The following is an 18,471-nucleotide window of genomic DNA, read 5'->3' on the forward strand; positions in this document are numbered from 1 at the left end:
GGCGTCCCACGCGTAGGCTGGCCGTGGCTGGAAAACATGGACTACTGATGAACGGCATCGCGCTGTGTCCGGCACTCAACTGCGGTTTTGCACTCCCCAGGATGAGCGTCGTCGGCTGATATACCAGCGGCCTGAGAAAAGGTCCCATTCTTCCAATTTTTTGGAGAGGCAGAGTGGTGCTGCCCCTATCGTCACGGATATGAGGAGCTATATAACTTCACGTCACGACCTGTAGTGATTGAGGGAACACTTATAGTATAGCAGTATATCATGGGCCCTCGTGTGTTACCCTCCATGCGATAGCATCTTGGTGGCATTTTCAACAGGACAATGCTCGTGCTTATACTACCAAGATCCTTGTAAATCTTACTAGATTTTGTAATAGCTCAAGCACCATGATACACGGTGTTTCCGTATGAGCGTGCAAAAATGTAACAGGAGTTAGAGAATGCTCCACTGAACAATTTGTGGGAAGGAACCTGGGGCCAGAGAAGCCAACTTAAGGAGTATGAAAGTAAACTTGTGTACCGCTTTGTCTAGCATTACAGTTTTCCAACTTATTTACAACTAACATGTGTATAAGTCTACACGTAATGTGCTGTTTATTTACATGTACTTTTTTTTCTTATTTTCGGCAAGGAAAGAATGAGGAGGAGCTTGACCACTAGCAATTTTTGTTTACTTGTCCATAAGGTTACTATGTTGTATTTACATTGTGGTGTTTGGTTTATGCGGCGCTCAACTGCGCGGTCATCAGCACCCGTAGAAAGTCCCAATTTTTACACAGACCATTTTCTTTTCACAAGCCAATCCAGTCACGTTCAAATATGATGATGATGATGGAACGATGAGGACAACACAAACACACAGTCCCCAGGTAGAGAAAATCCCCATCCCGGCCGGGAATCGAGCCCCAGACCCGGTGATCCAGAGGCACCAACGCTAGCCTCTAGACCCCGAGCTGCGGACGTATTTACATTGTCCCACGACAGAACGTGCTATCAATCAACGACAGACCTATTCACTACGCAGCGGTATTCAGTGACGTACACTACAGTACGATGGAGCAGTACCAGTACAGTTTCGCAGAACTCAACTGGCTCTGAGCACTACGGGACTTAACATCTGTGGTCATCAGTCCCCTAGAACGTAGAGCTACGTAAACCTAACTAACCTAAGGACATCACACACATCCATGCCCGAGGCAGGATTCGAACCTGCGACCGTAGCAGCAGCGCGGTGCCGGACTGAAGCGCCTAGAACCGCTTGGCCACCGCGGCCGGCACAGAACTCACTGACATGCACCTTGTGTGTGACGAAGTAAGTTGCAACGCTTACACTGCTGAAAAGCTGTACAGGGAGCGATTTCCTAACAGGCATCCTCCGTCATGAGGACGGAGTGTTTCTCCCGATCGACGAATGTGGGAGACTGGTCCATTGAAAAAAAGAAACGAGGGACATGGCAACCTGAGGATCACTCGCGCACCCGATTTTGAAGAGAAGGTGGTGGGACCTGTTGCAGCGGAACCCACTACCTCGTCGTATTGCACGTGAAATGGGCGCTGCACATACTAGCATGTGTCGAGTACTCCACAAAAAGCAATTACACCCACATCACCCACGACGAATCCATGCAATGCTTGTGACTGACTTTGCACCAAGAGTCGCATTGTATCAGTGGTTGCCCCAACAATGGATTGATCGACCACAAGGCCTCCAAATCGTGCCTCACTTGGTCGTGATGGTATTTCGAACATATGGAATAGCCATGTGTGGGGTGAGGAAAACCTCCGCGCTGTAGTAGAGTCAAACCATTAACCGCGTTTTGTTGCTAATATCTCGGCCGCCATTGTAGGCGACAATCTCACTGGCCCATATCTTCTACCCGGCCGTCCGAGCCGACCGGTGTGGCCGAGCGGTTCTCGGTGCTTCAGTCTGGAACCGCGCGACCGCTACGGTCGCAGCTTCGAATCCTGCCTCGGGCACGGACGTGTGTGATGTCCTTAGGTTAGTTAGGTTTAAGTAGTTCTAAGTTCTAGGGAACTGATGACAGACGGTAAGTCCCATAGTGCTCAGAGCCATTTGGACCATTTTTAGCCCTCCGAATTGCCACCTGCACTTGAGGTTCGTGCAAAGAGTTCTACCTGAATTGTTAGAGAACGTAGCACTGGCTGTTCGTGAAAGGATGTGGATACAACACGACAGTGCACCACCTCACTTCAGTGTGGATATCCGCAACCATCTCAATGCTGTATTTTCTGATCGCTGTCTTATTCCATGGCCTGCGAAGTCACCTGATCTCAATCCCCTTGATTATTTCCTACGGGGATGTCTAAAGTCACTTGTATATGAGACCCCAGTGGATACGGAGATGCAATTAGTTGCGAGAATTGTAGCTGCGTGTGATGCGCTTCGAAAGGCACCACGGATATTTTCCAGGGTGCGTCAGAATCTTGTTCAATGATGTCATGTTTGCATTGAGGTCGATGACCATCAGTTTCAGCACATTCTGTAGCATACAGTACAAATGGTACATTCATTGTGTCTGTGATAGAATTTGCAGTTGGCTCTAACTAATGTAAATAAAAAGTGCAGAGTGATATCATTTTATTCCTACTATCTCACTTAAGCTGGCTTCTGGGATCTCAGGTTCAATATGGTTCAAATGGCTCTGAGCACTATGGGACTCAACTGCTGTGGTCATAAGTCCCCTAGAACTTAGAACTACTTAAACCTAACTAACCTAAGGACATCACACACATCCACGCCCGAGGCAGGATTCGAACCTGCGACCGTAGCGGTCGTGCGGTTCCAGACTGTAGCGACTTTAACCGCTCGACCACTTCGGCCGGCTCAGGTTCAATATCTCAAGTTGTTCAGTGGAGCATGCTCTATGTCCTGTTGAATTTTTTGCATGCTCTTACGAAAACAGTCTATATATCCTATCAAACCGTGAAGTTACATTTCGTTTCCTGTTCACCTTTTGGGCGTTTCACTCTTTTCTATGAGGCAGTGTACAACAGGAAAACGCTGACGAACATACTACACTACTGGACATTAAAATTGCTACACCAAGAAGGAATGCAATGATAAACGGGTATTCAATGGACAAATATATTATAGTAGAACTGACATGTGATTACATTTTCACGCAATTTGGATGCATAGATCCTGAGAGATCGGTACCCAGAACAACCACCTCTGGCCGTAATAACGGGCTTGAGACACCTGGGCATTGAGTTCATCAAGAGTATTGACTGGCGTATTGTGACGAGCCAGTTGCTCGGCCACCATTGACCAGACGTTTTCAATTGGTGAGAGATCTGGAGAATGTGCTGGCCAGGGTAGCAGTCGAACATTTTCTGTATCCAGAAAGGCCCGTACAGGACCTGCAACATGTGGTCGTGCGTTATCCTGCTGAAATGTATGGTTTCGCAGGGATCTAATGACGAGTAGAGCCACGAGTATTAATACATCTGAAATGTAACGTCCACTGTTCAAAGTGCTCAAGAGGTGACCTGGACGTGTAACCAATGGCACGCCATACCATCACGCCGGGTGATAAGCCAGTATGGCAATGACGAAAACACGCTTCCAATGTGCGTTCGTCGTTGAGTACACCATCGCTGGCGCTCCTGTCTGTGATGCAGCGTCAAGGGTAACCGCAGCCATGGTCTCCGAGCTGATAGTCCATGCTGCTGCAAACGTCGTCGAACTGTTCGTGCAGATGGTTGTTGTCTTGCAAACGTCCCCATGTGTTGACTCAGGGATCGAGACGTGGCTGCACGATCCGTTACAACCATGCGGATAAGATGCCTGTCATCTCGACTGCTAGTAATGCGAGGCCGTTGGGATCCAGCACGGCGTTCCGTATAACCACCGATTCCATATTCTGCCATATTCGACCAACACGCGTGAGCAGCAATGTCCCGATACGATAAACCGCAATCGCGACAGGCTATCAAAGTCGGAAACGTGATGGTACACATTTCTCCTCCTTACACGAGGCTTCACAGCAACGTTTTACCAGGCCACGCCGGTCACCTGCTGTTTGTGTATGAGGAATCGGTTGGAAACTTTCCTCGTGTCAGCACGCTGTAGGTGTCGCCACCGGCGCCAACCTTGTGTGAATTCTCTGAAAAGCTAATCATTTGCATATCACAGCATCTTCTTCCCGTCGGTTAAATTTCGCGTCTGTAGCACGTCGTCTTCGTGGTGTAGCAATTTTAATGGCCACCAGTGTGCTTGCCTGTCGCCCCCTACACGACTGAGCTCCAGTAATGTTGTTGTTGTTGTGCCGCAGATCACGGAGGCGCTGTCTTTCCTACACTACTCGGGACACGTGCTGCACCGCAACGTCTGCCCCTCCAGCATCCTCGTCACCAAGAAGGGCACCTGGAAGCTGGGCGGCCTCGAGTTCACCGGTGAGTACCGCTCACTTGTCTTCTGCCCCGACGCCGCCTCTCGGCGGCAGGTGACGGGTCGTCTCGACTTCAGCACAGAGGACGCTGGTGCCTCTGCCTTCCACTTCCACCGTCATTTGTTCGCCGACTTGCCTGCGAAGGTTTCGGGATTACTGAAGAATGGGATACAACCCGTCGCCTTTGAGCAATGACGTCAGTAGTTACAGGAGATGACGTATTGCACAGATTTAACAGCAAAGACGAATGTTAAGAAACAAAGGAATGTAGGATACAGAAAATAGATGGTAGACATTTATCACGTACATTCATATTTCGAATATACTGTTAACTTTATCGCTACTTAGAGTCCTAGTATCGTATTTTTCAACTGACCTATACAGCTCAACTGAAAATAGGATACTAGTGCTTAAAATCGTTAGCATGGAATACGTCAGTTGACATATATGAGTTGTATCCCGAAATTCAGTTGATCTGTGTAGGTTAACTGCAGCGCGGGATACAAATTTAACGTATGCCCACTTCTTCACCTTTGCTAGCAGTAGTATCCTATTCTTCAGTTGACCTACATACGAGGGTAATCCCAAAAGTAAGGTCTCCTATTTTTTTATAAGTGCATAGACCTGTTTATTTCTGCAATGGTTTACAGCATGAACATTTAGCTATTTTTCGACATAATCCCCATTTCTGTCGAGGCATTTTTGTAGACGCTGTTGCAGTTTTTGCATTCCCATGTCATACCAGCTCGCCGCCATGCTGTTCAGAACGTTATGAACCTCTTCTTTCACCTCGTCGTCGGAGCTGAATAGCTTTCCGGCCAAATGTTCTTTTAACCTAGGGAACAGGTGATAGTCACTGGGCGCCAAGTCAGGACTATAGGGTGGGTGGGTCATTATGTTCCACTGAAACTGTCGCAGGAAAGCAACGGTTTGGCGAGAGATGTGTGGGCGAGCGTTGTAATGCAGAATGTGTACGCCCTCGTTCAACATTCCTCTTCTCCGGTTCTGAAATGCCCGTTTGAGATTTTTCCGACTCTCACAGTACCTTTCAGCGTTAATTGTGGTCCCAGTGGGCATAAAGTAGACCAACAACACCCCTTTCCCATCTCAGACCCGGTTGTCATGTGTTTGTTTGAATTTCCTCGGCTTAGGCGAAAGATGATGCCACCACTGGCGTGATTGTTGATTGGTCTCAGGTGTAAAGTGGTATGCCCAGGTTTCGTCACCCGCGACAACTGCGTCCAGAAAGTTGTCCTGTTCGGCTGCAAGGCGGTGAAGAAATGCGCGGGAAGCATCAACTCGTTGCCGCATGTGGTCCTCAGTCAGCATGCGTGGCACCCATATTGCACACACCAACCGGTAGTTCAATGTTTCCGTTAAAATTCTGTGAGCGATGCTTCGGGAAACCTCAGGAACCAACGTGCAGAGATCATCCAGGGTAATCCGCCGATCTTCACGCATGCTTTGCTCAACCTTCAACACTGTCTCCTCAGGAATTGACGGCCTCCTGTTCCTTTGTTCGTCGTGAATTTCGGTCCGACCAGCTACAAACTCTCTACACCACTCACGAACATTTTTGACATCCATGCACGACTCACCAAACACTTTCGTCAATTGGCGATGGATTTCAATGGGCGCAGTGCCCTTTGCGTTCAAAAACCGTATAACTGCACTCAATTCGCCCTTGGCGGTAACATCCAACGGGAGCTGAATTCTCAACGGCTGCCAAGCCAGGACTGAGCGCCTCAGCGCGGCGTGCGCATGTTTACACACAGCATGTGAAGCACTCTTCATAACAGTGAGACAAACTGTCACACAAACAGAGATCTGTACTTATAAAAAAATAGGAGACCATACTTTTGGGATTACCCTCGTAGGTCAACTGAAGTACGAGATACAAATTTTACAGGTGTTGCTTTTTTCGCCTCCGCTACTACTAGCATCCTGTTCTTCGACAGTACCAGTATTGGCTGAAAAATATCGTAGTAATACTGGTCCTAGAGAAGGCGTAGTGCAGTTGACGAACTCTGCTTCAAGTCTTCCACATCCATAGGTATTACAGATAAATCCACACCTACAAACGAAAATCAAAAACTAAGAATTGCCTAGAACGAAAAACAATTCTTCCAAAATATCTCAAACTCACTAATAATGAAAATAAGTACCGAACGAATTGGTACGAACAGATGATTTAAATTAATACAAGTGACAAAAACCGTATACAGTGTTTAGCCCTGTCTTTCAAATGCACATTCATTTATTTGAGCTTGCAATGATGACGCGTCGCCACAGAAGATAACCGATTTATTATCTATGGCTCGCAAATATAGACATCAATATCTGTGAGTAAACTATGACGTCATTCGTCAAAACCCACAGGTTGTATCGCATTCTGCAGTTGATGCAAGGTTTCCGCGCCCTTTCAGTCCGAGTAGACGGACGCTGCTACACACTGGGTTTTACCCACTTACAGCCCGCCCATTCGTCTGGAACTGAAGTGCTCTGAGCACTATGGGACTTAACTTCTGAGGTCATCAGTCCCCTAGAACTTAGAAATACTTAAACCTAACTAACCTAAGGACATCACACACATCCATGCCCGAGGCAGGATTCGAACCTGCGACCGTAGCGGTCGCGCGGTTCCAGACTGAAGCGCCTAGAACCGCTCTGCCACCAAGGACGGCCAACTGAAGCACCAATTTTTAAAAAAATGCACCACACGCATCACCATCACACTATTATTGGCATCAGTGATTCTGTTTTAACTGTACTATAAAATAATTTAAAAAGTTCCAAAAACCATAAAAATCATCCACCAGAGTGTGTTTTAAGAAAGGTGGTTTACTTTCGTCTGGTTTCCATATATTGCAATATTTCCATCAAATATGTAGAACCTTTTCTGAAGATTGATTGCATCCGCTGCTAGCCCGCCTCTTCGTTTGCAGTCGAAATACGAATGATACTGGGAAAATATGTTCTGTTAATTTATTAAAAAGTCAGTACAGTAAGGGGATTTTATTATATACCAGTAAAGCTACATTAATTCACAAATGGGGCCTGAAAATTAATTTCGAGAAGACGGAATATCTATATTGTGAAGATCGGAGAATAACTTAGAGACTGGTGGATATCAAATTAAAGTGTGTAAAGAGTTGAACTATGTAGGTAGTACTCCATCATGTGATGAAAGGTAAGACAGAGATATCTAACAGTGGACCAGGCAGGGAAGGGCGTCTATCCAAAAATTAAACCCTGTAGTTTGGTCCTGAAAGATGTGTTTGAAGTGTCAAATGCGTTTATACAAATCCAGCGTCGAATCAATAATAAGTTGGCAACACACGAAAAGAAATATCGAGTAATTTCGTCGGAAATAATATCTAGATATGGTCATTCAAGAACTTTATTTTTCTGTGATTCATTGTGTCTCTGGTAAAAGCTATTTAATCTATGGGGTTGGCATGTGTTTAATTGGTTTTATTTTTGAATAATGTGTCCACTAAGTTTTTAGGACAAAAATTACTTACAGCTACATTTCGGGGAAGATCTAGTTCTTTCTCAATTATTTATTTTTTCAGTGGTAAGTTTCAAGAGTACGGTATTATACTCCAGCTACAGAACTAACACTCTACAACGTTTATTGAGACACATACCACGGAAATCAGAACCGTTTTTGCAATCAGGAATTTCCAAAATTAACTGTGAAGAATGTCCAAAACTTTGTATTGGTCAAACAGGAAGAAAACTTGGTACACGATTTAAAGAACACATGACAATAAGGGACAATAACCAATCCACATTTGCTGCACACTTGAAAGACATCAACTACAAAAAAACACCTAATATAGATGGATCACTTCGAAGATTTCATAAGTTACAGAAACGAAAAATTATGAATGTAATGGACAAAATTGTAATTTACATCCAGCTAAAAGATCAGTCAGACAGAGTTGTAAGTAAGCAAAAAGACCTGCGAAATAATTCCTAAACAACTTTTTAGCAGTTTTACGACGAAGCATTACAGAACCATAGAATGTAAAATGATCGCTATACTCATTAACAAATATGTCTGTAATACAAAGTATCACACTACCGTAAAGCAGTTTCTACTCGACTATCATAGTTTTCAGCACTGTTTCACTCGAGTACTACGATTGATTTTATATATAAGAACTTTGTATCAACTAGTCAAAAATGACGTCCTCACACAGTAAAAGAACAAATACTTACCAAGTTATTTTAAAGAAATTACATACAGTCATATTTACACCAATGATGAACGAAAATTAAATATAATTGAGAACAAAAGCATATGCAGGTTAATAAACAAATTTCTGTAAAATTAATTATTACCTTCCAAGTGTTAAAGACGTTAAAACACGTACCGTATATATAAGAGCTTTGCAGCAACTGCTCGAAAGTAACGTGCTCTTAAAATAGCGTTAAATCTCTGTATATCATGGAGTCAGAGGAGCAACGACATACATGGCATAATTTACTACTGAAAAATCATCCACGAAATAAGTTGTAACGCTCCTAGTATAACTACAGATATGACTTGTTCCTAAATGAAAAACACAAGTGTCACTAATGTATCCAATGTATAATGCTTCCGTTTTAGATACTTGAAAATAACCTAAGTCCGAAATTGTAAAATAATACATGAAATAAAAAGAATGGCACCTGAAAGCAACACGAAATTATTCAAAAAATTCATCGAAGCCGCAGACCCTATATCACTGAAAATTGTAATTTTTTTAAGAAACGGGCGGACCAGGTGTTCATCCCTTGGCCGGCCTCGAACGCAGGAGGTCAGTCACAGAGAGTCTGGAGATGGGAAGTAGTTCGCTAGAGCAGTGCAGTTTCCCCTGGCTACGGTGGCGAATGCATCCTCCTCTGGAAGCAAATACCGTGATGCCAGTACAAGTCCCTGGACTGTAATAGTGCATTATGAATTCACTTCCCTGACCGCAGATCCAAGAATGGGCCACCATGGCGCTGCTCAAGCGCTGGGAGCAAATTCGTTGTCTTTCCCTCCAGATCTTGTCATCCAGTCAGTGCTATTTAGGCAGTGTTACCCGAATCTGTCCTTAGATGTGATGCGTTCGACAAATGAGTGGAACGCTTACGGCAGCCGAGGCCAGTCTCCTTCGTGTTGTGTTCTGTAAGCCAAGCATGGGAAATTTATGCAGGGTTCCCCTGCAGTCATATAAGTAAAGCGAAGTTCTCGCTGGTCACTGTGACAAACGATGGGTGTCCTCCTCCTCCTCTTCATGTAGGGTTTTTGCAAAAGTGGGGAGTCAGAGGAGTCAGGGGAGAATTTTAGGGACTTGTCGTGAGAAAGCCTGTCACGGTCCACGGGTTATCGGGGGAACTCTTTTGTATGCCACCCTCACGGCTGTCCTCACTCGGTGTTGACTGGTGTGGTCGGAGACAGATGTAATTTTAGTTCACCGTAGGGATATATATATATATATATATATATGGAGATGGGAAGTAGTTCGCTAGAGCAGTGCAGTTTCCCCTGGCTACGGTGGCGAATGCATCCTCCTCTGGAAGCAAATACCGTGATGCCACTACAAGTCCCTGGACTGTAATAGTGCATTATGAATTTACTTCCCTGGCCGCAGATCCAAGAATGGGCCACCTATATATATATATATATATATATATATATATATATATATATATATATATATATATATATATCCCTATGGTGATAGCAAACTCATTTGATATCCTCGGCTTGTTCACTACTACTGGTAGCATTTTCATACTGGCTTCTTCGGAATCCCAGAGCGATACGCAAGTTGTACGCCATCCTGAAATGTCCAACACATAATACAACCGTGCCAATGCTTGCCACCTAAAATGTAAACAATATTCATAGTGACAGGGACACTGCCACCGTTCTTTTTCCTTAGACAACTTGTGAACAAGCCTATATTTTGTTCTACCCTGATTGGGAGACCTCACTACCCGTGAGGCCATTTTCTAGGATGGCCTTCGGCTGTGCGTCTGAGATATGACTTTTGAGGTATTATATATTGAGGCACCTTGGTCTTCAAATATTTTCTTATTTGCTCTATCATCCAATGTTAAACATTCCACTCTTACATTAATTCTATATACATACATAACCACTTTATTAATTATTACTGATGTATATTTGTTAGCGAAAAACTTAAACTCATCTGTTACGTCATAATGTTTAAATGTAGTGAAATTAATAGCATTCTCATCATATTTCTCGGTGGCGCCCATCTTTCCATATTCCAACCTAAGACCATCCGACTGCGTACATTCGGTGCGCCACTTGCACATCCGATTGAAATAAGGCCTACTGAGAATCGTCCGACGGCGTATCCAACGCCTCGGGCGTGCAGCGCGAACCCTGCGGTTCATCCTCATCCGACGAAAGGCAAATAACTTCCTCCGGGGCCTCCATATCCGACGAGTCCGACGCCACTTCCGCCTTCAGAAATAAACAATGAATCATATGACAATCAGCATGCACTACGTTAAGACGTGATATTAACGCTTCATCACCTATAGCAAACTCATTTGACACAAATATGAGCAAGCCTCGGTGTTTTATAACCATCCCTTTGATGTTCAAAAATGTAGGAGTAGGAAAACATCATTGATTTATATAACGAAATATGATGCCGACCATCCTCTGCAGGTGACCACCTATTGGGGGCCCCAGTAGAAAGCGAATCGGTCCCACCTAGTATTACTTGTGGGCCGATTCCGCGTTTTCGCGATGACGCAACCGCTTCAAGGCCGCGTGCAGGCTGGGACGTGCCTGACCGGCTTGGACATGTTCCAGACCATTGCGCAACGGCTCGCCGCCAGGGGTATAAAAGGCGTAGCGACAGCTTTCTGATTACAGTAGATGCTACTTCTGTTGGCGGGAAACGTCACTTTGTTAACACTGTATTGGCTATTTGGAATCTTATTGAGTATTGTATTTATAAAGAGCCTGCCTAAAATCGTAGTACCTATGGGCACATCTTACTCCATTAGGCATGAACCCAAGCGACTGCTACGGTCGCAGGTTCGAATCCTGCCTCGAGCATGGATGTGTGTGATGTCCTTAGGTTAGTTAGGTTTAAGTAGTTCTAGGGGACTGATGACCACAGCAGTTTAGTCCCATAGTGCTCAGAGCCATTTGAACCATGAACACAAACTCTGTATATGCTTCCCTGAATTGCCGTATTAAATCATTAAGATTTGGCTTATAATACCAGAGTTCTTCAAGTACAATTACAGCAGCTGAATAATTAATCTTGTTTCCATAAAATGTAATTGCTAATTCATCAATCCTTTCTTGACTGGTAGGAACAAGGAAGATTGTTATTTACAGCTAATGTCTGCGTTGGCGTTTTTTTATGGCAACTGGGACCATATCAGAAATTACCCGGACGACCTACGCCTCGCCTTCCTTGTTCCAACCAGTCAAGAAAGGATTGATGAATTAGCAATTACATTTTATGGAAACAAGATTAATTATTCAGCTGCTGTAATTGTACTTTAAGAACTCTGGTATTATAAGCCAAATCTTGATGATTTAATACGGCAATTCAGGGAAGCATATAGAGAGTTTGTGTTCATGCCTAATGGAATAAGATGTGCCCATAGGTACTACGATTTTAGGCAGGGATGTTATAGGCCTTTGTGGTATAAGTACTAGAGCCTCAGGGAAGCATATAGAGAGTTTGTGTTCATGCCTAATGGAATCAGATGTGCCCATAGGTACTACGATTTTAGGCAGGGACGTTATAGGCCTTTGTGGTATAACTACTAGAGCCTCAATATATAATACCTCAAAAGTCATACCTCAGACGCACAGCCGAAGGCCATCCTAGAAAATGGCCTCACGGGTAGTGAGGTCTCCCAATCAGGGTAGAACAAAATATAGGCTTGTTCACAAGTTGTCTAAGGAAAAAGAACGGTGGCAGTGTACCTGTCACTATGAATATTGTTTACATTTTAGGTGGCAAGCATTGGCATGGTTGTATTATGTGTTGGACATTTCAGGATGGCGTACAACTTGCGTACCGCTCTGGGATTCCGAAGAAGCCAGTATGAAAATGCTACCAGTAGTAGTGAACAAGCCGAGGATATCCAACATAACACAGCTTCTACTTCGACGGAGCACCGGTCTCGTGTCCCCTATAGCAAACTCATTTAACACAAATATGACCAAGCCTAGATGTTTTATAACCATCCCTGGTTTGTTCTTCACGTTAACGGTCACAGGTCGTCCCTCAACTATGCGCTTCAGAATTGACGCATACGGACGCCACCTAGACCACTCAAATTCTTCAAAGACAATTACATTATGAACACGGGGGTCATATCCGCCAAATCCGAATTCGGAACAAAATGGAAGATATACATGTTGTTTGCGAGACACGATTTTTTCAATCAAAGTTGACTTGCCAATATTTGTGTCGCCATAAAGATATAATTGTTTTTTACGCACCACCTTTGAACCGAAAGGCCTGGTTATACCAGCGTACCACGCGGCCCGCCCAGCCATTATACTGCAAATGACACTCGACAACGACCTCACTATAAGCTTGTTAGCCTGAAAGGATTCAAAATATTATTCAATGAAACGAATACGTGACCAGTTATTAACTAAAAATGGGTCCGTATAATCTATGAAATTGGTACGTTTGGCCCATCTTCGAACACGAACGTTAAAAGACAGAGCGGAATCATTAAAATTTGAAATAGGCTCGGCATCATATTTCGTTATATAAATCAATGATGTTTTCCTACTCCTACATTTTTGAACATCAAATACACCATTTATACTACCAAACATAAACTCGAGCCCACCCCTAACCTTCGTTAAGAGCTTACGTTCACTCAACTTTAAATATGAATGTGTATGTGTTAAATTACCTTGTGCAAAAGGCTCTTCAGAAATACAATACTCAATAAGATTCCAAATAGCCAATACAGTGTTAACAAAGTGACGTTTCCCGCCAACAGAAGTAGCATCTACTGTAATCAGAAAGCTGTCACTACGCCTTTTATACCCCTGTTAATGGGAAGAACAAACCAGGGATGGTTATAAAACATCGAGGCGTGGTCATATTTGTGTCAAATGAGTTTGCTATAGGTGATGAAGCGTTAATATCACGTCTGAACGTAGTGCATGCTGATTGTCATATTATTCATTGTTTATCTATGAAGGCGGAAGTGGCGTCGGACTCGTCGGATATGGAGGCCCCGGAGGAAGTTATTTGCCTTTCGTCGGATGAGGATGAACCGCAGGGTTCGCGCTGCACGCCCGAGGCGTTATATACGCCGTCGGACGATTCTGAGTAGGCCTTATTTCAGCCGGATGTGCAGGTGGTGCACGGAATATACGCAGTCGGACAGTGTTAGGTTCGAATATGGAAAGATGGGCGCCGCCGAGAAATATGATGAGAATGCTATTAATTTTACTACATACTAGGTGTTAATCCTTGAGGGGATTCCGAAGAATCCAATATGAAAATGCTACCAGTAGTAGTGAACAAGCCGAGGACATCCAACATAACACAGCTTCCATTTCGACGGAGCACCGGTCTCGTGACGACGGTACAGAACATTACTTTGACGACGGATGGGAGATGCCGCTGTCGCGCATGCCAGCGCACTTACTCGGAGCTGCAGGGCCATCCTCTGCGGGTGACCACCTATTGGGGGCCCCAGTAGAATAGGGATATATACGGTGAACTAAAATTGTATATATATATATATATATATATATATATATATATATATATATATATATATATATATTGAAATTATAGATATTTGAAATAATGAACATTTTTCAAACCCTCTATTTTGGTGGGAAAAAATACCAAATATCAACATAAAAAATTTTGCTACAGTGAATTGAAGAGAACTGTTTGTTTCAAGGGAGACCAAAAATCCTTTGAAATCGGAGGAAAAATGTTGCGTGGGGGACGACAGCCATGCCGAAAAAGAAGGTTTTGAGAAAAACGCGTTTAAAGTTTGCCAAGTAATTCTCATATAAAAAAGAGGGACACCGTTTGAAACTTAGGTCTGGTCGATAATAACGATCGCCCTGGCTAGTGGACGACCGTTTTCGGCTACTTTGATGTCGTTTTCCTCTTCAAAGCCCTTTTTGTCGCTGAGTGCATCACCTCTGGCTTCTCTGTCTTCATAGAATCGGTGCATTTCTCCGCCTTTCCGGTCCATTTTTGATGATTTAAATGTGAAAAATACCAAACAAAACTGATTTTCACTTTATACCGAACAATAAAAACATTCGTCTCTGAATGAAGCCGAATGATGCTAACTCAGCCATGAAACAGCTGACTGAGCGTCTACCAGAGTGCCAACAGGAGAAAACTGAAAGTCTATTACGTATTTTAGACACTGATAAACACTTGCGCCATTAGAAGCAGCACTAAACATCTCACGAACGCAACGAAGGAAGCATTGACCAAGGAACCGGTTCTCTGACGCCAATGCGTGCAGTTTTGAGAACTGTGAAGACCTGATTTACGAACGTTTTGGCAACGGAAAGGATGGTGATTAATTTAATACGGTCAATAAGGCGGAAGTGTATTGGGTATGTGCATGGTGGTGAACAGTTATACTTGAAGAAAAAGATATAAACAAATGAAGCTAAAAAGACGGTCAGCCAATATGCTTTGATAAACATTGCTGTTGGAATCTGTACCATTATTATCCTCCAATTACTGAAGCACCCTCATATTAAATGAAAACAGCTTGCAAAATTGCTTTCTGCATTTCATTTGACTCATTCCATTGGAGCAATTTCTCAGTCAATATTACGAGACTCTGTGTTCATTTAGTTATTTTCTGTCATTTTAATGTAGCATATGTCGATATTTTGAGTAAATAAAAGGCTTATTGAACACAGACCTAATTTAGAAGCTCAGATCCAAACTATTGTCCTACGATTGACCCTGCGCTGTCTAAGTTGTTAACGAGTGTATAGCTAAAGTAAAAAGCAGAGATGTATTATAAAGAAAAGCTGAAGAAGGAATAAACATAGTGAATACTTTAATATGTTGAAACAACTTATTGTTTGACAGAATAATACGAAAACATCAACTTTCTACTAGAAACCAGAGAGGGAGTGGAAGAGAAAGATTATAGCGGCACATGTAGCTTGAAATACGTGAAGCAGGCGGTGTAATACAGGACGTGGACAGATTGAATTTTAAAATGTGTAATCTGCTCATCCTTCCAGTCTGATTAATTTAATAAATAAAAAAAAGAAACTCAGAATTCTCTTCTGAATTATACCACGTTCCGCACATCCATATAAGAATGTAAATTAGTAACGAAATCACGCCAATGGCGGATCGGTACCACATCGAAGTCTTGAGTCTTCCCCGCTAGAAATGCTGAAAGATTAAACTCACGATGGAGTGAACAATTAAATTAAACATGAAATGGAGGATTTACCACAAGACATCATATAAGTAACTGACAATAAGTTAGTGTATTCTGAAATCAATACAACTACAGCTTACGATTCCTGCATCACAGAGTTTGAGAGCCGAAAGACAAGTACGCACAGTCAGGCTTCTCCTAGCTGCTGTCACAAAATTTGAAGGCTGTGCCTTCTTTTGTTATACGGATAATACAAATTTCAACATCGACAGTTAAGTTGGAAAACTTTTAGACAAATTTTTACATAAAATGTAGGTTTTTAGAAAAGGGGCATTACAATGTCCCCTGAATGACTACGATACAGTTCGTTGCTCCTTTGTGAGTATTCATTCAACTTTTACACAACGGAAAAAAATTAATATATACACATCTCTTTTTCTTGTTTGATGAAAACGATTTCAATAAGTGTTCTGTTCAGTTATGGTGAGGTCTTCGGCACAGATTTGTCCTCTATCAAGGTGACGCACGAGCGACTGAAAGTTCTGAGGCGAGCGTCGATTCCAAACACTTGTAGGCTTGCGCAAGCAGCACAAAACTGACTACGAGTTCGTCGGAGGAGTGACATCAGTCACGGATGGTGACGTCAGACGTATGCTATGGCGTCAGGAGCGGTTGTCTAACGCCCCCACGCTGCGCCAGGCTGGCTGGTATGACCTCACTGGAAAACTAACAGAACACTGCTGCCTGTTGTAACTTTCATGATATAAGTGTCGTGAGCTGTAGTAATCTCGGTAAATAATCTCCATTGCGTTAAGGAAATCCTAAACCTTGAAAAAGGCGGAGATGAAACCAACTTACATTTTGCAACAGCGTAAGTCAGAGAAAATGTGTTTTTCTTTACATCCCGTTCCAACTGCGAAAGTTGGATATAAAATGCCATCACTGAAGATGTATTTTATCAGTAAAACGAAATGTTAATAAAATTTTTCTGTGTTTGTGACCGCATTGTCAATACGTAAAACTACCGACGTTTCGATCACTGTTGTTAAGTGACGTCCTTCAGAGTGCTTTTGTGCTTTCTCCTACTTGTATAGACGGATTTAAATGCCGGTAATAGTTATAAAGCAGCTACATCCACTTTGGCCACACAAATGAAGAAAACAACAAGAGTTTCGCAATTCATGAGCAGCCTACTGTATTGAACTAACTACGCAAGTCACGATGAAAATCAGATAAGTACACTGACAGAAATGTTACTTTATGCGGGGTACTAAACTGTTCCATTGAGATATGCGAAGAGTGGGGCTGTGTGACACACTCTAACTACAGTCCGATTAAAATTACTTGACAGTTGATACTTCACGCGTTCTGTCTGGTTTTCTCCAATCAGAGCACTCAATGTCAGGCCCGAAACGTTAGCCGTTGCCAAACAGCCACAACAGTACTTCACTTCCTGTTACTTATCCGGCTTTCTTTCTCCATGTGTTTGGATCTCGAATCCTTGGTCTGGCACTTTTATTTCCTATTTCATCACACATGAAAACACGCCCCCCACCCTACACACACACTCACACACACACACACACACACACACACACACACACACACACACACGATGATGCTAACGAAATACATACGTTTCAAACACGGCACTAACTAAACACTGTTGTGTACCCTTCCGTACAAGACGTGATTCAGCGTCATTTATAACATTATTATAATCAAATGGTTCAAATGGCTCTGAGCACTATGGGACTTAACATCTATGGTCATCAGTCCCCTAGAACTTAGAACTACTTAAACCTAACTAACCTAAGGACATCACACAACACCCAGTCATCACGAGGCAAAAAAAATCCCTGACCCCGCAGGGAATCGAACCCGGGAACCCGGGCGTGGGAAGCGAGAACGCTACCGCACGACCACGAGCTGGTGACCATTATAATCACAGAGATCGACTTATGTCACATAAGTTTCGCAAGACGCTGCGTAAAGCCGCATTTTCGAAGGCTGCCAGATGCTGCGACTGAGACACCAGAAACATAAATACGACAACGTTTCGCAGTGTAATGGCGTAGCATTGTCGTTAGCGTAAGTACAAAACTTACGTGTAGAAGATTAAACTTTCGAATACTGTCAAATGCAACGAACTTTATTATTTTTCTCAATCTAATCAAAAGACTTCATTATTTTTATTCACTTAAATGTGTGAAATGTAATTTTTTATTTCTAATATTTTCCCGCTCCGTTTCCATCATTGTTCTGACTTTTTTATTTGCCCTTATTTTTCTTCCTATAACTCTTTTTTCTTTCGGAATCTCCATGTGTCGTCTATAATCTGTAACCAAGCGCAAATGAGAACTGCTCATCGGTTGGTAACTCGGCATACCGTGTAACCAGAGTGACGAAGGTTTCAGGTATCGAGTGACAGCGAGAAATTGCAGTTTGCTTTTGCCCATAAAACTTAAATTTCACTGCGATAGATGGCTGTGCAAAGAAACATATTACGCAGTTTTTCTGCCTTGAGTTTTCTCGTAAAGGTTAAAGGTTAGCCTCTTAAAGTCCGCGATAAAAGTGATCGTTATTTTAATTCTACCGCAGATTTTTTATCGCCATTTTCTCGGATACCTTGCACATCGCGAGGTTGTGAT

At 43.1% G+C, this 18,471-nt stretch overlaps 1 protein-coding gene across 1 annotated transcript in view; it reads left to right on the forward strand.

The window, feature by feature from the left end:
* LOC124613288 (protein kinase domain-containing protein ppk32) overlaps window positions 1–18,471 on the forward strand; it is a 717,316-nt gene that overhangs the window by 35,540 nt on the left and 663,305 nt on the right. The window contains exon 2 of the mRNA XM_047141982.1: window positions 4,304–4,511. Coding sequence (XP_046997938.1) covers window positions 4,304–4,511 — 208 coding nt within the window. The remainder of the gene's footprint in view (window positions 1–4,303; window positions 4,512–18,471) is intronic.

This window comes from Schistocerca americana, chromosome 4 (assembly GCF_021461395.2).
Source record: "Schistocerca americana isolate TAMUIC-IGC-003095 chromosome 4, iqSchAmer2.1, whole genome shotgun sequence".
In the NCBI taxonomy this organism is placed as follows: Eukaryota; Metazoa; Arthropoda; class Insecta; order Orthoptera; family Acrididae; genus Schistocerca; species Schistocerca americana.